The sequence below is a fragment of the Chiloscyllium punctatum genome, chromosome 7, assembly GCF_047496795.1.
Source record: "Chiloscyllium punctatum isolate Juve2018m chromosome 7, sChiPun1.3, whole genome shotgun sequence".
Lineage (NCBI taxonomy): Eukaryota > Metazoa > Chordata > Chondrichthyes > Orectolobiformes > Hemiscylliidae > Chiloscyllium > Chiloscyllium punctatum.
This window is the reverse complement of record NC_092745.1, coordinates 131351513-131376937: the sequence shown is the minus strand read 5'-3', so window position 1 is coordinate 131376937 and position 25425 is coordinate 131351513. Positions and strand designations below refer to the sequence as shown.

Genomic DNA, 25425 nt, shown 5'->3' with positions numbered 1-25425 from the left:
CGCACATTCCAAATTCTGTTGTTACACTGTCAGGGGGTCAGTGCCAAGCGAGTGCTGCACTCTTGGCGGGGGGTGGGGGGGGGGTCAGTACTGAGGGAATGCTGCACTGTTGGAGGGTTATGCTGAGGGAGTGCCGCATTGTTGGGTCGTGCTGAGGGAGTGCCTCACTGTCGGAGTGTCAGTGCTGAGTGCGTGCTGTACTGTCGGAGGGTCAGTAGATTAGACTAGATTCCCTACAGTGTGGAAACAGGCTCTTCGGCCCGACCAGTCCACACTGACCCTCCGAATAGTAACCCACTCAGACCCATTTCCCTCTGACTAATGCACCTAACACTATGGGCAATTTAGCATGGCCAATTCACCTGACCTGCACATCTTTGGATTGTGGGAGGAAACCCACGCAGACACGGGGAGAATGTGCAAACTCCACACAGACTGTCACTTGAGGCTGGAATCGAACCTGGGACCCTGGTGCTATGAGGCAGCAGTGCTAACCATTGAGCCACCGTGCCGCTCTATGCTGAGTACTGAGGGAATGCTGCACTGTCGGAGTGTTGGTGCTGAGGCAGTGCCGCATTTTCAGAGTGTTGGTGCTGAGGGAGTGCCACAATGTCGGAGGGTCAGTGGTGAGGGAGTGCCGCACTGTAGGAGGGTCAGTACTGAGGGAATGCTGCACTGTCGGAGGGTCAGTGCTGACGGAGTGCCGCACTGTCGGAGTGTTGGTGCTGAGGGAGTGCTACATTTTCAGAGTGTTGGTGCTGAGGAAGTCCCACATTGTCAAGGGTCAATGCTGAAGGAGTACTGCAGTTAGCTGCTGCCCTTTGAGCGTAACTGAGCTCCCATCTGTGTTCTCAGTTGCATTGAACATAAACAGGGGAGTGATGTGACTAATAGTTATTCCTCCAGTAATATCATTGACGTGGAATGATGGGAAAGTTAGATTTTTTTCTGAGTTCACCTGCATTTGTAAAGTATTAGAATCATACAACATGGAAGTAGACACCTTTTGAGAATGGAGGATTTGAGCTTTAGGAAGATGCAGGTTAGGCTGGGATGTTTTCCCTGGAGCATCAGAGGCTGAGGGATGACTTTACAGAGTTTTATAAAATCACAAGGTAATGTGAATGGCAGGTGTCTTTTCCCTAGGGTGGGGGATTTCAGGGTAGGGGTCAGAAAGGCTTAATAAAGACATGAGGGGCAACATCTTTCCACAGAGAGCAGTTCATGTGTTGGTGATTTCCTTGTGCTTTGGGCAGAGGTGTTGGTTTGCTGTACCTCTTGAGACTTTATATCCTGGTTACAGTATGTAGCTGCTGCTGTTACCTCGGTCATGGAAAGGAGTTGCCTATGTAAGGAATTTATGACAAGGTAATTTTCAGATGTTGGGAGATAATGGTGAACTTTGCATTGGGGTTTCCTGTCTTCAACGTTGCACTCACTATCTCAGCTCAGAGTGCTAATGTGCTCACTATGTGAGCGTGGAGTGGGGAACCTGGTTCAACTGGGGCATCATCTGGGGTAGGGCAAATATTCCAGGGGATAGGAGAAGTTGGCAGAGTGGCGCCAGGTGGTTTGCTCCTCCAGACAGTGAGCAGGGCAGAATGGCCTCATTGTAATTCTGTGATCAGATCCAGACTGGTACGAGAGGGAAAGCAAGTCTTTTAAGTAATGATTTGGAATTCGACAACTTTAAAAGCTGAAACAGTCTCTAAGCTGAATGAAGGACACTCCGCAGTTGTAATTGTTTACTTGTCTGGGATGTCATTAACAGTTATTACATCATGAAAGTGTTTCTTGTCGAGTTAATTAGTCAACTTGATTTTCTGTGATTAGTAGAAGGTCAGTAAGCAGGGATCAACAATCGTCCTCTCTGGATGACTCTCACTGTTTTATACAAACAAACACTGATGTTAAGACTGTTGCTGGGAAGAAGGTGCAGGACAGAGGGAGGGAGTTAGAGTCCTGGGACACTGAGACTGACTGTGGATTGGCAGCGGGTGGCACCTGTACTGGGACTGGTATAAACTGGGCAAGTTGCATCTGAATAAACCCAGTTACTCATGACACATTTTCCTCAAGTCATTGAGGAGGGTTTGAACTAAATTGGCAGCAATGTGGGAACCAGGAGAGAATATCAGGGAAAAATACTGAAAAATGCAATCCCTAACTTAGGGCATTGTGGGTCCACCTACAGCACATGGACAGTGGTGGCTCATCATCACCCTCTCAAAGGGGCAATTAGGGACAGGCAATAAATGCAGGCCAAGCCAGTGATGCCCACATCCAATGAGTGAATAAAAAAACACTGGCATTGTGAAAAGTACAAATAGCTAGAGGTGCAATAAGAGAAACGAAAACATTCTCGGGCAGCACTCAGTGCACAAATACAGAGAGGATAGTAACAGAGATTGATGAATTACAGATTGTCTTGTGGAAATACTATGTTGTGGCTGTAAAATGGAGAGCACTAGGTGTTTAATATAAGAGGTAAAAACAATGACTGCAGATGCTGGAAACCAGATTCTTGATTAGTGGTGCTGGAAGAGCACAGCAGTTCAGGCAGCATCTAAGGAGCTTCAAAATCGACGTTTCGGGCAAAAGCCCTTCATCAGGAATAAAGGCAGTGAGCCTGAAGCGTGGAGAGATAAGCTAGAGGAGGGTGGGGGTGGGGAGAAAGTAGCATAGAGTACAATGGGTGAGTGGGGGAGGAGATGAAGGTGATAGGTCAGGGAGGAGAGGGTGGAGTGGATAGGTGGAAAAGGAGATAGGCAGGTAGGACAAGTCCGGACAAGTCATGGGGACAGTTACTGAGCTGGAAGTTTGGAACTAGGGTGAGGTGGGGGAAGGGGAAATGAGGAAACTGTTGAAGTCCACATTGATGCCCTGAAGTGTTCCGAGGCGGAAGATGAGGCGTTCTTCCTCCAGGCGTCTGGTGGTGAGGGAGCGGCTGTGAAGGAGGCCCAGGACCTCTATGTCCTCGGCAGAGTGGGAGAGGGAGTTGAAATGTTGGGCCACGGGGTGGTGTGGTTGATTGGTGCGGGTGTCCCGGAGATGTTCCCTAAAGCGCTTTGCTAGGAGGCGTCCAGTCTCCCCAATGTAGAGGAGACCGCATCGAGAGCAACGGATACAATAAATGATATTAGTGGATGTGCAGGTAAAACTTAGATGGATGTGGAAGGCTCCTTTAGGGCCTTGGATAGAGGTGAGGGAGGAGGTGTGGGCGATTTCGAAGCTCCTTGGATGCTGCCTGAACTGCTGTGCTCTTCCAGCACCACTAATCCAGAACCTAAGTGTTTCATATTCCTAGTTGCAGGGATTCAGGAATGATAGAAGGCAGTATTGTTTATAGGAGCACAAGGCAGTGCTGGAGAAAGAGAATGTGAGGGTTCAGACAGCATTGATGTGGCCGGAGCTGAGGAACAAGATAAGAGCAATGATATTGCTCAGGGTAGCCTATAGACCACTTTCCTGATGAAGGGCTCTGGCCCAATACATTGATTTTCCTGCTCTTGGGGTGCTGCAGGGAGATGGGTCTGGGTGGGTTGCTCTTTGGAGGGTCACTTGGGCTGATTGTTCTGAAGGGCATGTTTCCACCCTGTGGGAAATCTAGTCTAATCTAAACTGCCTGACCTGCTGTGCTTTTCCAGCAACACCCTCCCAACACTGATCTCCAGCATCTGCAGTCCTCTCTGTCTCCCTGGGATGATAGTAATGTGAAGGGGGACAGGAGTTCTTGCAGTGTCCTGCCCAGTGACAAAGAGGCATTACAAGTGTTGGCTGTGTTGGCAATGAGGTGGGCCAAGTCTCAGTAGGGAAACATTGAGAGGACTGTGATCATTTACGATTGGATCTATTGCTGATAGTGTAATGAACAATCCAAGCTTTGAAAGATGATCTGGGGGTGAGCCAACTTCAGTGGAGCAAGAAGGACTGGAGCCAGGCAGCCATCCTGAATACAAAAGCAGACAGCACCCTTGGGCTTTATAAATAGGGGCGTAGAGTACAAGGGAAGGGAGGTAATGTTGAATTTGTACAAGACACTCATTAGACCTCAACTGGAGTATTGTGTAGGATTCTGGGCAGAGCACTGCAGGAAAGATGTAAAAGCATCGGAAAGGGAGTGGAATAGTGGCTGTAGGGATGAGAAACCTGAGTTACAAGGATAGATTGCAGAAGTTGGAGCTATTTTCCGTGGAAAGGAGAAGGCTCAGAGAAGATTGGATAGAGGTTTTCCTAACCATGAGGGGCCCTGAATAGAGTGTATTGGGAGAAAGTGTTCCCGCTCAAAATGATTGACAACGAGAGGGCATGGATTTTGTAACTTGCAAAAGATGCAAACGCGAGATGAGAAAACAATGTTTTCACCCAGTGAGAGTCTGGAATACACTGACTGGAAACGTGGTGGAGGCAAGTCTAGGAGGGGTACTGGGTGGCAGTTTAAAGGGTATGAGGAAAATTCAGGAGAACGGCACTAAGTCATTGAGAGTTAGTGTAGACCTGGTGGGTTGAATGGCCTCCTGCACTGTAAGGATTCTGTGAAGAAGGCCCATGAGCTCGCCATGAGCTTGCCCTTTGAGTGATGAGCACAGGATATTGATATCAGGTTTGAAAGGAACGTTTCTAGATATTGGTGAAGTTACCCTTGACAGGCTTGGAAATAAACTGGCCTCTGAAAACGAGGCTGAGCTGTGAATAATAAACTGAGAGACTAACAGTGGGAAGTGTTGAAGGAATAATTTGATACATAGTGAAAGGACATGGCTGCATTGCAGGGTAATACTTTTGATGATAATACCCAGAGAAGGAGAGGAACAGACAGAGTGTACAAGTATAAAACAAAAGCAGCAAATGGGATAAAAGGTGAGATAATGATAAAAAGACAAAATTAATGGCTGTTTATCACAGAATCATAGAATCCCTACAGTGTGGAACAGGCCATTTGGCCCATTGAGTCCACACTGACCTTCTGAAGAGCATCCCACCCAGCCCCACCCACCCTCACCCTATCCCATGGCCAATCCACCCTGACCTGCACATCTTTGGATTGTGGGAGGAAACTGAAGCACCCAGAGGAAACCCACGCAGACACGGGGAGAATGTGCAAACTTCATACTGACAACCCGAGGCTGGAATTGAACCTGCTGCCCTGGCGCTGAGAGGCAGTAGTGAGCAAAGAATATTACAGTATAGGAACAGGCCCTTCGGCCCTCCAAGGCTGCGCAGGCACATTCTGCCCTTCCACACTAAAACAATCTTCACTTCCAGGATCTGTATCCCTCTATTCCCTTCCTATTCATGGATCCATCCAGGTGCTTCTTGAATGCTGCTATTGTGTTTGCTTCCACCATCTCCTCTGAGAGAGGCTTACAGGTTGAAGTTGGAAGGGCAGAAGGAGAGAGAGTCTAGCAGTCTGTTTCCACACAGCTCACTGCTGAACTGACTGAAACAAGATTTCAGCTTTTAGGACTGACCACTCCCTTTTCAATATTCAGGTAACTTTTAAAACATATAAGCTGTGGCCTAACATCTCATCTGTTTACGTAGAAACAAAACGGCCTCTCAATACCCTTTTCATCTCTGTACCAAACCAGTCATTTCGGAGTTTTACGAACCCTCTGAAAAAAGCAGAGGATACAGTATCCTTGAGAAAAGGAACAGCTTTCCAAAAAAAAAGGACCAGCTTTGTGACACATGATTTTTTAAACCTCTATAAGGTCATCCCTCCGCTTCCGACGCTCCAGGGAAAACAGCCCCAGCCTATTCAACCTCTCCCTATAGCTCAAATCCTCCAACCCTGGCAACATCCTTGTAAATCTTTTCTGAACCCTTTCAAGTTTCACAACATTCTTCCGATAGAAAGGAGACCAGAATTGCACACAATATTCCAAAAGTGATCTAGCTAACATCCTGTACAACCACAACATGACCTCCCAACTCCTATTGATCAATACTCTGATCAATAAGGGAAAGCATACCAAATGCCTTCTTCACTATCCTATCTACCTGCGATTCTACTTTCAAGGAGCTATGAACCTGCACTCCAAGGTCTCTTTGTTCAGCAACACTCCCTAGGACCTTACCATTAAGTGGACAAGTCCTGCTCTGATTTGCTTTTCCAAAAAGCAGCACCTCGCATTTATCTAAATTAAACTCCATCTGTCACTCCTCAACCCATTGGCCCATCTGATCAAGATCCCATTGTAATCTGAGGTAACCTTCTTTGCTATCCACTACACCTCCAATTTTGGTGTCATCTGCAAACTTATTAACTATACCTCCTATGTTCACATCCAGATCATTTGTATAAATGACGAAAAGTAGTGATAAAGTTTTGGGAATTCCACAGCTAACGTTCGATTATAATGGCCAAACATAATGTTTTAGGGCATTGAGAATTCAACAGTTAAAAAAACCTCTATTATAGTGGCATACTATGATGTTGACTGTGTGCCCACCCTCTGGCAGGCTGAGACCGGAAATCACTGGCTCTGTCAGAACTGTAGGAATTGTCTGGAGCCATAGGTGTGTATTTTGCCCTCGGGCAAAGCTGTTTGGTCCTTGGGTAAGACTGTCAGCCTTGGCTATAGATCTTACTAACTGCCTCCTGTTCCTATTAACATACTTCCTCACCAATTAATAATTGTTTGCGAAGACAAATAATGAGAACAATACTGGATCTTGTTATCTACATCCCTACCTATTAACACAAGATTGTGAATAATACAGTAACATGCTCATGTAAATAATTCTGTATTTGTCAGAGGAAGATAGCATCACTAGTCATTGTAAAATTGAGAAATACCTGTTTTTAACAATATAATAGCAATCAGCCATGTGATATTAAGAACTTCGTATAAGTCACACCTGAACAAGATATAAAGTACACTGATAAGTATGTACCTGTCTGGCAGGGAGGAAGTTGTCGAGCACAGGAGCCGTAGTTTATTTAAGAAGTTGAATCTCTTGTCAAGAGGAAGAAGAAGGCTTATGTTAGGAAAAGATGTGAAGGCTCAGTTAGAGCGCTTGAGAGTTACAGGTTAGCCAGGAGAACCTAAAGAGAGAGCCAAGAGGAGACATGGGAAGTCATTGGCAGATAGGATCAAGGAAACCCCTAAAGATTTCTATAGCTTTATCAGGAATAAAAGAACGATTAGAGTAAGATTACAGTCAACAGTGTGTTGCTGGAAAAGCACAGCAGGTCAGGCAGCATCCAAGGAGCAGGAGAATTATCGTTTCAGGCTGGAGCCCTTCATTAAGACCTGATGAAGGGCTTTTGCCCGAAACGTTGATTCTCCTTTTCCACGGATGCTGCCTGACCTTCTGTGCTTTACCAGACCTAAACTTTGATCTAAACTTTGGTTTCCAGCATCTGCAGTCCTCACTTTTGCCTAGATGGGATTGAGGTTCACAAAGAGGAGGTGTTAGCAATTCTGGAAAGTATGAAAATAGATAAGTCCCCTGGGCAGGATGGGATTTATCCTAGGATTTTCTGGGAAGCCAGGGATGAGAATGCCGAGCCTTTGGCTTTGATCTTTATGTCATCGTTGTCTACAGGAATAGTGCCAGAAAACTGGAGGATGGCAAATGTTGTCCTCTGTTCAAGAAGGGGAGTAGAGACAACCCTGGTAATTATAGACCAGTGAGCCTTATTTTGGTTGTGGGTAAAGTGTTGGAAAGGGTTATATGAGATAGGATTTGCAATCATCTAGAGAGGAATAAGTTGATTAGGGATAGTCAACACTGTTTTGTGAAGTGTAGGTCGTGCCTCACAAACCTTATTGAGTTCTTTGAGAAGGCGACCAAACAGGTAGATGAGGGTAAAGCAGTTGATGTGGCGTATATGGATTTCAGTAAGGTGTTCAATAAGATTCCCCGCGGTAGGCTACTGCACAAATTCCCTGATGAAGGGCTTTTGCCCAAAACATCAATTTTCCTGCTCCTCGGATGCTGCCTGACCTGCTGTGCTTTTCCAGCAGCACTCTGATCTTGACTACTGCACAAAATACGGAGGCATAGGATTGAGGGTGATTTAGTTGATTGGATCAGAAATTGGTGAACTGAAAAAGACAGAGGGTGGTGGTTGATGGGAAATGTTCATCCTGGAGTCCAGTTACTAGTGGGGTCCCGCAAGGGGTACTGCAAGGATCTGTTTTGGGGCCACTGCTGTTTGTCATTTTTATGAATGAGGGCATAGAACAATTGGTTAGTAAATTTGGAGATGACACTAAGGTCAGTGGAGTTGTGGACAGTGATGAAGGATGTTGTAGGTTACAAAGGGACATAGATAAGCTGCAGAGCTGGGCTGAGAGATGGCAAATGGAGTTTAATGCGGAAAAGTGTGAGGTGATTCACTTTGGAAGGAGTAACAGGAATGCAAAGTACTGGGCTAATGGTAAGATTCATGGTAGTGTAGATGAGCAGAGAGATCTCGGTGTCCATGTACACAGATCCCTGAAAGTTGCCACCCAGGTTGATAGGGTTGTTAAGAAGGCATATGGTGTGTTTGTTTTTATTGGTACAGGGATTGAGTTTCGGAGCCATGTGGTCATGCTACAGCTGTACAAAACCCTGGTGCGGCCACACTTGCAGTATTGCCTATAGTTCTGGTCACCGCATTATAGGAAGGATGTGGAAGCTTTGGAAAGGATTCACTGGGATGCTGTCTGGTTTGGAGGGAAGGTTGTATGAGGAAAGGCTGAGGGACTTGAAGCTGTTTTCATTAGAGAGAAGAAGGTTGAGAGGTGACTTAATTGAGACATGTAAGATAATCAGAGAGTTAGATAGATTGGACAGTGAGAGCCTTTTTCCTTGGATGGTAATGACTACCACGAGGGGACATAGCTTTAAATTGAGGGGTGATAGATATAGGACAGATGTCAGAGGTAGTTTCTTTACTCAAAGAGTACTAGGGGCATGGAACGCACTGCACCAGTAGTAGACTCACCAACTCTAAAGGCATTAAAATGATCATTGGATAGGCATATGAATGAGATTGGAATAGTGTAGATTAAATGGGCTTCAGATTGGTTCCACAGGTCGGCACAACATCGAGGGCTGAAGGGCCTGTACTGCGCTGTAATATTCTGTGTTCTATGCTATGTGTAATGTGTGGAGATTCATTGAGGATGCCACCACAAGAAGGCTGTAAGACTCCTTTGGTATCACCCAAAATCTCTCGCCGGCTATCTAGAAATAAAGGCTTGTTTCCCTTTAAACTGAAATCTGTGTCATCCGGAATTAAGAGTCCATATTTGGTGCTGTGACTTGGGATCTCAACATTGGGAACGTCTTGCTGGACTGAGTAAGTGACTTGAAATTTTGAATCGAACAGAACAGAGTGGTAAGGGTGCCCCAGGTGTTTTACTCCAGACCACTCCTTGGAACTGGTACCTTGAAAAGATCAAATGAACCACCTGAACCCAGCTTGTAGGTCGGGACAGTTTTGCCTGATTGCTGTAGATTGCTATGGGGCTACTCTGTATTCATCCTGTAATAAAACATTGTGAGTGGGGAACTGGTCGTCACTACCTGATGGATTCAGTTTAGGGAGCTGTCTCTTTCGGATTTGGCGGGCGGAAATTAATATACAATAGGAAAGAGGGCAGGCTCAGTAAATTTCTCACCCCGCAGTATTGATATGGCTGATGGAAATTGTTCATAGCCGAACAAGGAGTCATAAGGTAAAATGGAACAGTACCTTTATGTAGTTGGGAAGGGGAACAACCTGTGAGAAAATACCTGATCGGGAAAATGGTTATAGGCCCTTTTGAGAGATTGGTCATTTTTGTAAATTGTTTGTGTGAATTAGGCAACTTGGTAAATTGTTATAAGCAAATTAAAGAACGTCCAGTCTGAATGAGTGATTGTGATGGTATGTGTAGTGAAAGCTTTCATTTGAATGGTGAATTGACTTCAAAATTTTATCAGTAGTGACAGGCCTCCAGTCTGAAAAACAACCCTCCACCACCATCCTCTGTCTTCTACCTTTGAGCCAGTTCTGTATCCAAATGGCTAGTTCTCCCTGTATTCCATGAAATCTAACCTTGCTCACAAGTCTCCCATGGGGAACCTTGTCGAACACCTTACTGAAGTCCACATAGATCACGTCTACCACTCTGCCCTCATCAATCTACTTTGTTACTTCTTCAAAAAACTCAACCAAGTTCATGACACATCATTTTCCTCTCTCAAAGCCATGTTGACTATCCCTAATCAGGCCTTGCCTTTCCAAATACATGTACATCCTGTCCCTCAGGATTCCCTCTAACCACTTGCCCACCACTGAGGTCAGGTTCACCAGTCTCTGAGGAGTTGAGAGTTAAAAATAACAAAGCTAAAATTTTTTTCAACATTTGTTTTTCGGTTTTAGGAATCACTGGGTAGGTGGAATTGAGATAAAAATTAACTATCATCCAATGAAATTGTAGAACAGTCCCTGGGGGCTGTATGGTCACGTGCTGATTCTAACACCCAACTTTCAAAGTATTTTATACAGCAGTGGCAATGAGCTCAGAACATCTCAGGGAGAGCAGTCAAACCAGTGGAGCACCATTGCAAATGTAGGCACTGCTGTAACATAGGAAATAATTAACATTTCGATAAAAAAATTAACATTGTGCGAACCAAGTAAAAGAGAGACAATTTGGAGAATGTTTCCACTGAGTATATGGCCAGGGTGTGCACTGAGATATGGGACTCTGGATGAAGTAGTATTTGGCACAAAATGATGGGAATTTATAGCAAAAAACCCCCACAAAACTGTGATGCAAAGGAAGTGCAAGGAAGCCAGTCTGTGTACCTGAAGCTGTCTGTCCAGCTGGCCTTGTTTAAGGAGCTTTTTAAAACCTCGGCCTCAGACCGAAGCACTCGGACACCTGCCATCATCACTCGGGTCATTTGGGGTCAGGTTTGCTTTGATAACAATCCTCGGACATGTCAAAAGCACAATATAAATGCATGTTGTTGCTCAGTGACCTTAAACTATCACCCCATGAGTTACCCATGTAGCAAATTTCACACAATTTGTATGGTGTGATGAGCAGTGTCTAATATTATCAGCAGTGCAATGACCCTTCCAGGTTTATCAAAGATCTGAGTGTTGTTTAGCACAATGCTTGATATGTTGGCTGTCTCAGTTTAGAACTTGTTTGGCAAAAAATTTGAGTAAAATTCTTAAATATTGACTGTCTTTTGTAATACAAGCTGCAAAAGACGAGTGTTCAGAATCCCATGTTTATTCTTTGTGCTGTGCCATGTTAATTTGGTATTTTCTGATGCCAAGGGAGTTTCCCTCTACGTTCAAAATAACTCACTCTCTGAAAGGTGGAAGTAATTTGCATGTGTATAAAGCAGCTTTGAGATATTGGTTGAGATGTGAAGCATAAATATCACTTCTGAGTATGTTTCTGTGCATGTGAGTCATTTCAGAAGTGTCCCTTGAAGTTAAAGTTCGCATCACAAAGTATATAGAACACAAAGACGCTATTCCACTGTTTTGTTTTCCACTCCTCGTTGTCTTTCTCAATCAGCATACTCCTCACTTTCAAATATTACAGAAAAGCAAGACGCAATGCCATAGTGCATACTGTACTGATCAGGACACTCGCAGCAATGCCCCAAATGTCAATTTCACCAAGAAGGCATCAGCCACGGAATGACACAAAACTGTTTGTTAGTTTAGCTGTTAGCCAGCATTTGTGGTCCATCCCTAATTGCTATGGAGCCATTTGGTTTGCTTCACTATTCCAGATGGCATTAAGAGTCAGCCATGGTCTGGAGTCGCATGTAGGCCAGACCTGGTGAGGATGGCAGATTTCCTTCCCTAAAGGACATTAGTGGAACAGGTGGGTTTTAATAACAAGAGGCAGTGGTCGCGTGGTTGCCATTAAACTTAGCATTTAATTCCAGGTTTTTATTGAATTCAGATTTCGCCATCTGCCGCATTGGGAATTGAAGTCAGGACATTATTTCCTGGGGTTCTGGATGACTAATCCAGCCAATTTACCACTGTGCTGTCGCCCCCTTCATTGCCTCTGATACAATTCTGATGAGTTTAACTCCTCCGGTATCAACATATCCTTCCTGAGGGATTGTCACGACCTGGGCAGTGCTGTCTGGTTGAGTTTTTTTTCTTACATTTGTACACAGGATGAGAGCATCAGTGGTTGGTCCAGCCATTATTACCCGTCCCTAAGTGCCTTTGAGAAGGGTGTTGGTGAGCTGCCTTCTTGAACCGCTGCTGTCTTTGTGATGTGGACATCTTCACCATACTGTTGGGAAGGAGATTCCAGCAGTTTGACCCAGCAATGTGAAAGGACTGGTGAAACGTTCCCAAGTGCAGGCAGCTGAGTGGGTTGGAGAGGAAGTTGTAGGTGGCAGTGTTCCCAGTGTTCTATATACCTCTGTCCATGTTGGTGATAAACGTGGCTGATTGGAAGGTGCTGTCAAAGGAATCTCAGTGAGTTCCTGCACTGACTCCTGGAAATGGGACATTCTGCTTGTCACTAGGCATCACTGGTAGATAGAGTTAATGTTGAAACAGCTCCACGTACTTGTATTACACTTCCAGAACTCTCTATTCCTACTTGCTTGAAACAAAGACCACATTTTCATTCATTTTTAAACTTATTTTTATGCCTGTCCCCTCCTTGTTTTTAATGTTTTGTTTTGCTAGGGTCCTGAGCCTCAACTCTGACTGGGTCTGATCGGTCTCCAGATTGGATGGGCCAAATGGCCTAAGTCTGCAGCACTGCTGCCTCACAGGGCCAGGGGCCCGGGTTCGATTCCAGCCTCGGGCGACTGTGTCTGTGTGGGGTTTGTGTTTTCTCCCGTGTCTGCGTGGGTTTCTTCCCACAGACTAAAGATGTGCAGGTTAGGGTGGATTGGCCAAGGGAAATGCAGGGTTACAGGGACAGGGTAGGGGAGTGGATCTGGATGGGATGCTCTTCAGAAGGTTGGTTTGGGTTCGATGGGCCGAATGGCCAGCTTCCACACTGTAGGGATTCTATGAAGGTCTATATATTATTACAGGAGAAAGTGAGGACTGCAGATGCTGGAGATCAGAGCTGAAAATGTGTCGCTGGAAAAGCACAGCAGGTCAGGCTGCATCCAAGCAGCAGGAGAATTGACGTTTCGGGCATAAGCCCTTCTTCAGGAATGAGGAAAGTGTATCCAGCGGGCTAAGATAAAAGGTAGGGAGGAGGGACTTGGGGGAGGGGCATTAGGTTTGTAGGTATAATTGAGGACACTGTACAGAGGTTCATTCCCAAGAAAAGAAAGATTAACCGGGGAGGGATTAGACAACCTTGGCTGACAAAGGAAGTCAGGAAATCTATTAAAGAAAAAGAGAGATCCTATAAAGTGGCTAAGAACAGTGGGAAATCAGAAGATTGGGAAGGATACAAAAGCCAACAGAGGATAACAAAGAGTGTAATAAGAAATGAGAGGATCAAATATGAAGGTAGGCTAGCCAGTAATATTAGAAATAATAGTAAAAGTTTCTTTCAGTACATAAGAAACAAACGACAGGCAAAAGTAGACATTGGGCCACTTCAAACTGATGCAGGGAGCCTAGTGATGGGAGATAAGGAAATAGCAGGAGAACTTAACAAGTACTTTGCGTCAGTTTTCACAGTGGAAGACAGGAGTAATATCCCAAAAATTAAAGGGTGTCACGGGGCTGAGTTGAGTATGGTTGCCATTACGAAAGAGATAGTGCTAGAAAAGTTAAAAAGTCTTAAAATTGATAAATCTCCTGGCCCCGATGGGATACACCCTAGAGTTCTGAGAGAGGTTGCTGAGGAAATAGCAGAGGCATTGGTTGAGATCTTTCAAGAGTCACTGGAGTCAGGAAAGGTCCCGGACGATTGGAAGATGGCTGTAGTAACCCCCTTGTTCAAGAAAGGATCAAGGCAAAAGATGGAAAATTATAGGCCAATCAGCTTAACCTCGGTTGTTGGTAAAATTCTAGAATCCATCATTAAGGATGAGGTTTCTAAATTCTTGGAAGAGCAGAGTCTGATTAGAACAAGTCAACATGGATTTAGTAAAGGGAGGTCATGCCTGACAAACCTGTTGGAATTTTTTGAAGAGGTAACAAGTAGGTTAGACCAGGGGAACCCAGTGGATGTGGTCTATCTGGACTTTCAAAAGGCCTTTGATAAGGTGCCACACGGGAGACTGCTGAGCAAGGTGAGGGCCCATGGTGTTCGAGGTGAGCTGCTGGGATGGATTGAGGATTGGCTATCTAACAGAAGGCAGAGAGTTGGGATAAAAGGTTCTTTTTCAGAATGGCAGCCGGTGACGAGCGGTGTCCCGCAGGGTTCGGTGCTGGGGCCACAGCTGTTCGCATTATATATTAATGATTTGGATGAGGGAACCGGGGGCATTCTAGCGAAGTTTGCCGATGATACAAAGTTAGGTAGACAGGCAGGTAGTACTGAGGAAGTGGGGAGGCTACAGAAGGATCTAGACAGGTTGGGAGAGTGGTCCAGGAAATGGCTGATGGAATTTAACGTGAGCAAGTGCGAGGTCTTGCACTTTGGCAAAAAGAATATAGGAATGGACTACTTTCTAAATGGTGAGAAACTTAATAAAGCCAAAGCACAAAGGGATCTGGGAGTGCTAGTCGAGGATTCTCTAAAGGTAAACATGCAGGTTGAGTCTGTGATTAAGAAAGCGAATGCAATGTTGTCTCTTATCTCAAGAGGGTTGGAATAGAAAAGCAGAGATGTACTACTAAGACTTTATAAAGCTCTGGTTAGGCCCCATTTGGAGTACTGTGTCCAGTTTTGGTCCCCACACCTCAGAAAGGACATACTGGCACTGGAACGTGTCCAGCGGAGATTCACACGGATGATCCCTGGAATGACAGGTCTAGCATATGAGGAACGGCTGAGGATACTGGGATTGTATTCGTTGGAGTTTAGAAGATTAAGGGGAGATCTAATAGAGACGTACAAAATAATACATGGCTTTGAAAAGGTGGATGCTAGAAAATTGTTTCTGTTAGGCGAGGAGACTAGGACCCGTGGACACAGCCTTAGAATTAGAGGGGGTCATTTCAGAACGGAAATGCGGAGACATTTCTTCAGCCAGAGAGTGGTGGGCCTGTGGAATTCATTGCCACGGAGTGCAGTGGAAGCCGGGACGCTAAATGTCTTCAAGGCCGAGATTGATAGGTTCTTGTTGTCTAGAGGAATTAAGGGCTACGGGGAGAATGCTGGCAAGTGGAGCTGAAATGCGCATCAGCCATGATTGAATGGCGGAGTGGACTCGATGGGCCGAATGGCCTTACTTCCACTCCTATGTCTTATGGTCTTATGGTCTTATTAGAAATGCGATAGGTGGAAGGAGGTCAAGGTGAGGGTGATAGGCCGGAGTGGGGTGGGGGCGGAGAGGTCAGGAAGAAAATTGCAGGTTAGGAAGGCGGTGCTGAGTTCGAGGGATTTGACTGAGACAAGGTTGGGGGAGGGGAAATGAGGAAACTGGAGAAATCTGAGTTTATCCCTTGTGGTTGGAGGGTTCCTAGGCAGAAGATGAGGCGCTCTTCTTCCAGCCGTCGTGTTGCTATGGTCTGGCAATGGAGCAGTCCAAGGACCTGCATGTCCTTGGTGGAGTGGGAGGGGGAGTTGAAGTGTTGAGCTACGAGGTGGTTGGGTTGGTTGGTCCGGGTGTCCCAGAGGTGTTCTCTGAAATGTTCCGTAAGTAGGCGGCCTGTCTCCCCAATATAGAGAAGGCCACCTCGGGTGCAGTGGATGCAATAAATGATGTGTGTGGAGGTGCAGATGAATTTGTGGCGGAAATGGAACGATCCCTTGGGGCCTTGGAGGGAAGTAAGGGGGGGAGGTGTGGGCCAAGTTTTGCATTTCTTAATTGTTTATTTATTGTTCATTTATTACATCCGCTGCACCCGATGTGGCCTCCTCTAGATTGGGGAGACAGGCCGCCTACTTGCGGAACGTTTCAGAGAACACCTCTGGGACACCCGGACCAACCAACCCAACCACCCCGTGGCTCAACACTTCAACTCCCCCTCCCACTCCACCAAGGACATGCAGGTCCTTGGACTCCTCCATCACCAGACCATAGCAACACGACGGTTGGAGGAAGAACGCCTCATCTTCCGCCTGGGAACCCTCCAACCACAAGGGATAAACTCAGATTTCTCCAGTTTCCTCATTTCCCCTCCCCCCACCTTGTCTCAGTCAAATCCCTCGAACTCAGCACTGCCTTCCTAACCTGTAATCTTCTTCCTGACCTCTCCGCCCCCATCCCCACTCCGGCCTATCACCCTCACCTTGACCTCCTTCCACCTATCGCATTTCCAACGCCCCTCCCCCAAGTCCCTCCTCCCTACCTTTTATCTTAGCCTGCTGGACACACTTTCTTCATTCCTGAAGAAGGGCTCATGCCCGAAACATCGATTCTCCTGCTCCTTGGATGCTGCCTGACGTGCTGCGCTTTTCCAGCAACACATTTTCAGCTCTGTATATTATTACAGCCTATCCTGTCCTACGCACACTGTTGGGAAATCCTGTATTGTAACATTGTGAAAGGTCAGGAGCATCAGAAAATTATCAAGTATTGGGAAGTTTTAAAAACCTGAGCAGGAAGAAGAGGGTTGATACCAATAAGACATTCTGAGTCATGGAGTCATACAGCATGGAAACAGACCCTTCGGTCCAAACAGGCCGTGTCAAACATAATCCCAAATTAAACTAGTCCCACCTGCCTGCTCCTACCCTATATCTCTTCAAACCTTTCCTACTCATGTACTTATCCAAATGTCTTTTAAATATGGTAACTGTACCAACATCCACCACTTCTTCAGGAAGTTCATTCCACACACAAATCACCGTCTGTGTAAAAAATTTGCCCTTCGTGTCCTTTTTAAACTTCTCAGTTAGATCTCATTCATCTTAGTTCATGTCTCTGAGGTTTAGTTCACGTCTCTGAGGTTTAGTTCCTGCACGGTGCTACTAACAAGAAAAGTCAATTTCCTGAAACAAACCAGAAGGAGAGAGTTGTCCCTGAGTTGAACTTATGATCAAATCAGAGAAAAACGAGAGAGATACTTTTCAAGGAGGAGTGAAGCTTAAGGAAAGGAAAACACTCATCATCCGAAGGGTAACCCACCCAGACCCATTTCCCTCTGACTGGCCAATTCACCTGCACATCTTTGGACTGTGGGAGGAGACTGAAACACCCGGAGGAAACCCGCACAGACGTGGGGAGAATGTGCAAACACCACAGACAGTCACTCTTTTCAATCTTTTTCTGATGCTCGTGAGGATTCCTCTCAAAGCTGAGCAGCTCCAATGAGACAGATGCTGTGTTAAATGAACAGCAACAGGGGTTAGGGTTCATCTGGAAGCATTGAGTGTATTTGCTAACGTGATTCTACTCTTGACTGCAGGTTTTAGAGAAACTGAGGCCGTACTTGTGTGAGAAAGTCATTGCAGAAAGACATTTTGATTACCTGCGGGCAAAAAGGATATTGTCTAAGGAAGATACGGAGGACATTTCCTCCCAGGTACTGAATAGACGAAAGACTGGAAAGTTGCTGGATTACCTGGCAGAGAACCCGAAGGGACTGGACACTCTGATCAACTCCATCAGGCGAGAGGGCACACAGAACTTCCTGGTTCAGAGAATAACAGACGAGGTGCAGAAGATTAAAAACGAAAAGCTGATCCAGAAAGGTAAGAAGAAAGAGTCTTTCTGGTTCTCCCATCCCATCAAAGGATGCTGTTCTCTTTGCAAAGAGTGGAACCTCCACATGGTTCAATAACTGTCAAAGTTTTTTATCATTGTGCATGCTGTGTCCAGCCAGCATTCCCCCTTTACTGTCATTTTGAATCAATTGCGCAAATTCAGTGCAAATCCCAAAGTGCAAAAGAACAGTAAAGCTATGGGGAGTTGCTAGATGGGGAAGGTTTAGAGGGATATGGGCCAAATGCAGGTATAAGGGACAGTTGGACCAAAGAATCATACAGTACGGAAACAGACCCTACAGCCTGGCTCTGCTGAGGTTAGATTAGATTCCCTACAGTGTGGAAACAGGCCCTTTGGCCTAATAAGTCTACACTGACCCTCCGAAGAGTAACCCGCCCAGACCCATTTCCCTCTGACCGACGCGCCTAACACTGCGGGCAGTTTAGCATGGCCAATTCAATCTTTGGACTGTGGGAGGAGACTGGAGCACCTGGAGGAAACCCGCACAGACGTGTGGAGAATGTGCAAACACCACGCAGACAGTCACTTGAGGCTGGAATTGAACCTGGGACCCTGGTGCTGTGAGACAGCAGTGCTAACCACTGAGCCACCGTGCCACCCAAGTTGAGATATTACCAGACTCTGGCTAGTTGGATTGAAAATCTGGCCTTTTTGAGCTTCTTCTCTAGATATACTGCTTTTATTAGATTAGCATTCCTCAAATATTCTTTTCCTGTTAAATAATTTAATTGTAAACTGTGTAGAATCAGTATTCATTCAGTTTGTTCAATCTCTTTCTCTCTCATTTCTTTCTCTTCCACTTGAAGCAGGAAATTTCTCGAGCAGTTCAGAGATGGCCAAAGATATGTCTGAAACCAATAACCTGTCCGTGTTCCCATCCATTGAGTCCAACAGTCAGAAGACAGAAGCAAACATCCTCTTTCATCCTGAGGGTGAATACAGTCCCGTGCCATCAGCCTCACCCACACTCTCACCATTGGATTTGAAATCCCTGTCTTTGTTGGAGAAGGCAAGCACACTGGGCAATGTGGAAACCATGCCGACGACATTATCCCTTCCCAGGCCGGGAGAACCAGGAGCTCCTTCACTTCCCCCTGAACTGGACGCTGAAGCTGAGGGAGCCTGTAGTAATTCCAGTGACCCGGGATTTTTGCCATTACGGTCCCGTTCACCGTGACCAGGTGCCTGCATTGAAGACCTCTGCATGGTGACCTAGGAGCTTATACAGTGTCTGACTTTTATGATTCTATTTCTTTATTAAATGTGGGTAAGAAACTGAGTGCTTTTGTAAATGTACACAGAGGAACCTTGATTATCCAAGTATCAATTATCCAAATTTTGGATTATCCGAAGAAGATCTCAAGGTCCCGCTAGAAGCATTACATCAAAGAGTTGTTTCGACACTGATTGTTTATAATGATGAGAAATGAACTTGGCTCACTGAAATGCTGCCGATTACAGATGGGGGCACAGGCACCATCTCCAAATGACTGATCTCCCTCGCTCGCGCTCTTTCTCTCTCTCTCTTCCCCTCTCTCTGTCTCTCCCCCCACACTTTCCCTGGAGTTCTACACAGGAATGTATCCTAAACCCCCTTCCCCAGATAATCTCTCCAACATTGTGCTTTACACTGCAGGGGTGGAATCCGTCGGAAAGTTGCAGTAAAAAGGTGTTTGTGTGTGTGGGTGTGTTGGGAGTGGGGGTGTGTTGGGAGTGGGGGGGGGGGTGTTGGGAGTGGGGGGGGGTGTGTGTTGGGAGTGGGGTGTGTGTGTGTGTGTTGGGGGGTGGGTGGGTGGGTGTGTGTTGGGGGGTGGGTGGGTGGGTGGGTGTATGTGTTGGGAGTGGGGGGGGTGTGTGTTGGGAGTGGGGGGGGTGTGTGTTGGGAGTGGGGGGGGTGTGTGTTGGGAGTGGGGGGGGTGTGTGTTGGGAGTGGGGGGGGGTGTGTGTTGGGAGTGGGGGGGGTGTGTGTTGGGAGTGGGGGGGGGTGTGTGTTGGGAGTGGGGGGGTGTGTGTGTTGGGGGGTGGGTGTGTGTGTTGGTGGGTGTTTGGGTGTGTGTGTGTTGGGGGGGTGGGTGGGTGTGTGTGTGTGTGTTGGGGGGGTGGGTGGGTGTGTGTGTGTGTTGGGGGGGTGGGTGGGTGTGTGTGTGTGTTGGGGGGGTGGGTGGGTGTGTGTGTGTGTTGGGGGGGTGGGTGGGTGTGTGTGTGTGTTGGGGGGGTGGGTGGGTGTGTGTGTGTGTTGGGGGGGTGGATGGGTGTGTGTGTGTTGGGGGGGTGGGTGTGTGTGTGTGTTGGGGGGGTGGGTGGGTGTGTGTGTGTGTTGGGGGTGTGTGTGTGTGTGTGTGTTGGGGGGGTGGGTGGGTGTGTGTGTTGGGGGGGTGGGTGGGTGTGTGTGTGTGTTGGGGGGGTGGGTGGGTGGGTGTGTATTGGGGGTGTGTTGGGGGTTGGGGAGGGGGGTGTGTTGGGGGTTGGGGAGGGGGGTGTGTTGGGGGTTGGGGAGGGGGGGTGTGTTGGGGGTTGGGTATGGGTGTGGTGTGGGGGTGTGTGTGTTGGGGGGGTGTTGTGTGGGTACGTTTTATTTTGTTGGGGATGGGGCTCAGGCGCAGTGTGCTGCTTCCTACTGATAGCGGTGGGGTGCGGGAGGCTTGAGCAGTGCTGCAGGTCCCTTCCACAAATGTGTGTCTGCTCAGAGACCGAGACCGAGACCAAGGCAGGCAGAGGATTCCTGATGAAGGGCTTTTGCCCGAAACGTCGATTTCGCTGCTCCTTGGATGCTGCCTGAACTGCTGTGCTCTTCCAGCACCACTAATCCAGTATTTGGTTTTCAGCATCTGCAGTCATTGTTTTTACCAGAGCGAGGGAAAAGGAAACTTCAGAAAACACCGAGCCCCAGAGGAGAGGCATTGAATCAGTTATTCGAACAATCGATTATCCAAATGAAATAGTGCCCACCCATCTCATTCAGATAATCGAGGTTCCTCTGTCATCGTCTTAAGTTTATGTGTTCCATTTCCTATGAGCAAAGTCTTTGCTCTTCACAGTATGAAGCAGTTGTTCTCATCTGCAGTTGTTCTCATACCAGTATAGCTGGTACTTTTACTGACCTGTCTGTGTGTGTGTGTCCCTATGGTGTGTGTGTGTCCCTGTGTATGTGTGTCCCTATGGTGTGTGTGTGTCCCTATGGTGTGTGTGTGTCCCTATGGTGTGTGTGTGTCCCTGTGTGTGTGTGTGTGCGTGTCTGACTCTGCATGTGTCTGTGCATCTAATAATGTATGTATGCACATGCTGTCTGAGTGTCTGGTGTGTGTGAGTACGTGTAGACACTGATCTTCCACAAACTAGTAACCTAATAGTGGGGGAGAAGGTAACTTGTGTATTTTGTAACGAGAGACAGTTTGGCATGCTGGAGTCTGTATTCCTGAATGGATCAGCATTGTGGCTGTTACCTGTCGCTGTAATCCCAGAGTCATGGGTGCAGCTGTGCTTCTGGCCCAGGACAGCGATGGAGGAGAACCTCATGTGGTTGTAGCAGATGATAAGATCAAGTGAGAGCACCGTGTGTGCCTTTGTGCTGCACCCAAACATATGTGTACCCTCCCCCCCCCCCCCCCCCCCCCACCTTCCCCCAACCCCAGCAAACTGAGGCAATGGGGCTGGCTCTCCCACCAGGTGATTTAGTTGAGGCCCATAAATGGCCAGACATTAACCACGTGAAGGTCTTCATTGTCAGCACAACTAGGGAGTTTCCAATGGACGTAACTGCCCAGGTGACGGGAGGTTCTCTCCAGGGTCAACTTGCCCAATTACTTCCCCTTTGCATCACCTCAGAAAGAGGAGATAATCTCTGCTTTTTGACTCTGTAATAACCTGTGCTCATATTGACACAATCAATTTAATCTTGTTCATGTGCGTTTTTGTTGTTTTAAATCTGTATATAGGAAATTCAAACATAACTCTGGGATGTTCTTTTTTTTTGCTACTTAATCATCATTATCATGGGGTCTGTTGGTGCTGGCTCTTTTGCAATAGAAACAGTAGATGTATTAACAAGTAGCAACCTAACCTGAGAAGGAATAATGTTCTCAAATCTTTATCCCCCGAAATGACTAAGGGGATCAAGAAAGATGTGAGTGAGCTTCTATGTATCTTTTCATACAAATCTGTGTAAGATAGAGGGGTGGGGTAATAAATGAGTATCATTTATTCAGTGCCTTATCCCAGCTTTCCAGATCTCTCCAAATACAATTCATACTGAACAGAAATATCTTGAAAATAAGTTAATGGCTGTTATGTTGTTAAACCTGGCAGCCGTTCAGTGTGTGGTCAGACTTCAACCAACAGGGAGGTGAATAACTGCTCTTTGACATGGGATGAGGTCCTGTTCTTGCAGACCCCCAGCTGCTGTGTAAACAGTTTTAAGGGATCCTCTGAAATGAGAAAGTGGAACATTGCAACTGACCAGGAACTGGGATCTCCTACACCGGATCGTTTTCTCAGTATCAACATGTCGGAAACATACAGCGCACATTTTGTGAAATTGTAGTTAGTAACATCTGCACTATTTTTAACGAAGACAATTTGTGTCCTTTCTGCTTCTGTTAATGCTTTACCTTATCTACGAACTCATTGTTTCTCCTGTATTTGAATGTATCACACTGTGACTGTGAGAAACAAACGATAATATGTGAAATTATTCCAGTACCTGTCAGTCAGTGTTTTTCCCCATTGGAAAGCTGTAGATTGTATTTTATGTAGACCTCTATATTTTAAATTCAAGTTCTTCCAATGACGAGACCAACTCAACACAAACTGAAAAGGGTCGAGTGCTTCACCTTCCCTACACAGCACAAAACAGGCCATTGGGCCCATCCATTTCTGGCCAGTGGTTAAGCTCCATTTGAAATCCTCTCAACTTTTCTCATCTAAATCAATTGTTGTAACCCTCTATTTTCTTCCCCTTGGTGGGTATATTGAGCTTCCCTTAAATGTACTTATGCCGTACATTTCACCTGCTCCATAAGGAATAGGAACAGGAGTAGGCTGTTCCGGCCCTCCAACCTGATGTGACATTCACCACATCCACCTTCCTGCCCTTTCCCTGGAACCATTGACTCCCCGACTGATCAAGACTCTCTCTCTCTCTCTCTCTCTCTCTCTCTCTCTCTCTCTGCCTTAAATGTACACAAGGTGTCTGCCCCCACAGCTCTCTGTGACAAGGAGTTCCAAAGACACTCAACCCTCTGAGAGAAGAAGTTTCTCATCTCTTTCTTTGATTGGTGCCCCTTTATTCTGAGAATGTGCCCTCTGGTCCTAGACTCTCCCATGAAGGGATACATCCTCTCAGCATTGACTCTGTCAGACTCCTTACAATTCTATATATTCAGAGATTCCCTCTCATTTAGACTGCATAGTGGCTCAGTGGTTAGCACTGCTGCCTCACAGCGCCAGGGACCCAGGTTCGATTCCAGCCTTGGGTGACTGTGCAAACTCCACAGACACTCTCCCTGTGTCTGCGTGGGCTTCCTCTGGGTGCTCCAGTTTCCTCCCACAGTCCAAAGATGTGCAGGTTAGGTGAATTGGTCATGCTAAATTGCCTGTTTAGTTGGGGGGAATGGGCCTAGGTGGGTTACTGTTCAGAGGGTCGGTGTGGAATAGTTGGGCCGAAGGGCCTGTTTCCACACTGTACGTAATCTATCTCAAAAAAAAATTTTAGGGCAGTATGGTGGCTCAGTGGTTAGCACTGCTGCCTCACAGTGCCAGGGACCCAGGTTCAATTCCCACCTCGGGCAATTGTCTGTGTGGAGTTTGCACGTTCTCCCCGTGTCTGTGTGGGTTTCCTCCCACAGTCCAAAAATGTGCAGGTTAGGTGAATTGGCCATGCTAAATTGCCCATAGTGTTAGGTGGATTGGTCAGGAGTAAATATAGGGGAATGGGTCTGGGTGGGTTGGTCTTCAGAGGGTTGGTGTGGACTTGTTGGGCCGAAGGGCCTGTTTCCACACTGTAGGGAATGTAATCCAATCTTTTCTAAACTCCAGTGAGTCGAGTCCCAACCTGTTTAACCTTTGCTTGTAAAACAGCCCCTCCATATCATGGATCATTCCAGTTCCCTGTGATTTGATCTGATTTATTATTGTCACATGTACTGGTATACAGTGAAAAGTACTGTTTTGGTGCTACCCAGGTAAATCATACCTTACATACGTACATCAGGGTAATGGAGCAGAATGCAGAATATAGTGTTACAGCTACAGCGAAGGTACAGAGAAAGAACAACTCTGATGTATGAGAGGTGTGTTCTTAAATCTGATAACAGCAAGGAAGAAGCTGTTCTTAAATCTGTCAGTCCATGATTTCAAACGTTGATTTACACATTCTCACCAGGTGCCGAGGTTCCTTCTGAATTCCTGATTGGATTTCCTGGTGACTATCATATACTGATGACTTCTGCTTATATGTTTTCTCACAAAGGGAAACATTCACTGTCTTAAAAACTCTTATCATGATAAACACTCAGCTGCCTTCTCTCCCTGTTGGCTCATGTGGTGAGGATAAAGTTTATCAAAGATCTGTATGTGGGGACAGGGCCCCGGGATTCAATTCCCAGTCTCACGGAATCCCAGTCAGGAAGACCAGAGTTCAGGTCGGTGCAACAGTCAGACTGTGCTGGGTTCAGAACAGAATCGATGACTACATGCAATCCCAAATAGAGGGTGTGGCTATAGAACTGAACCCAATGTTCACCCTGCTTTGTTCAGTTCCAGGAAAAATGTTTTTTGGACCATGTGATGTAGGACAAAGGCTATTCAGCCCATCGAGTCTGCTCTGCTATTCAGTGAGATCATGGCTGATCTGATAATCCTCAACTCCACCTTCCTTTTCCCCTTTACGTTATTTCTCTTACTAATTTTAAATTTGTCTCGCTCTCAGCCTTGAATATACTGAATGACTCAGCTGTGACAGCTTTCTGTGGTAAAGAAATTCTACAGATTCACTTCCATCTGAGAGAACAAATTCCTTCTCATTCCTGTCTTAAATGGGCGACCCCTTACTCTGAGATGATGCGTAAAATGATCTTTCCACATTTCCCCTGTCAAGTCTTCAAACGCCAAGTATAGGCAGAATCCACACAGCCTCTCCTCGTAGGACACACCCTCCATCCCCGGGATCAGCCGAGTGAACCTTCTCCGGACTGCGTCCTTTGCCAGTCTGCCTTTCTATAGGTAAGGGGCCCAAAATTCTTCACAGTATTCCATCCATCGTCTGATTGTACAGTTTTAGCAAGACTTTCCTATTTGTATGTCCCGTTCTCTTTGAAATAAAAACCAAAATTCCATCTGCCTTCCCTATTATTTACTAATCTTTAACACAAGCCTTTTGGGATTAATGTACTTGGGCTCTCAAACCCTTCTGTTCCATAGCTTTCTGCAGTCTTTCCTAATTTAAATGATGTGTTCTGGTGGGTCATATCAAACAACATGTCTCTTTGGCTGTTCATAACAACCACAGTAGTAACCCTATACTCAATCAGGCCATATTGCAAAATCCAGGGCGGTGTCCCATTTGAGATGTGATTCTGCAATTGGACACCATTTGCTGGATAGTCCTGAGTGTGTGAAGAGTGACACTGATGACCAATTGCAGGTTGTTGTTTGGGCTCAGTGTGGTGCACCTGTGTTTCCTGGCCATTGTCT

General features: G+C 46.3%; 1 protein-coding gene across 2 annotated transcripts in view; it reads left to right on the top strand.

Annotated features, from left to right (window-relative positions):
• Positions 1–19437, top strand: part of bcl10 (BCL10 immune signaling adaptor) — a 51988-nt gene extending 32551 nt beyond the window's left edge. Inside the window, exons 2-3 of one of the 2 annotated variants that reach the window (XM_072574851.1) lie at positions 17417–17702; positions 18546–19437. In XM_072574851.1, coding sequence (XP_072430952.1) covers positions 17417–17702; positions 18546–18913 — 654 coding nt within the window. In that variant the 3' untranslated portion in view covers positions 18914–19437. Of the gene's footprint in view, positions 1–17416; positions 17703–18542 lie in introns of both variants that reach the window. The other variant, XM_072574850.1, reaches the window with a different exon arrangement.
• Positions 19438–25425: the final 5988 nt, after the last annotated feature.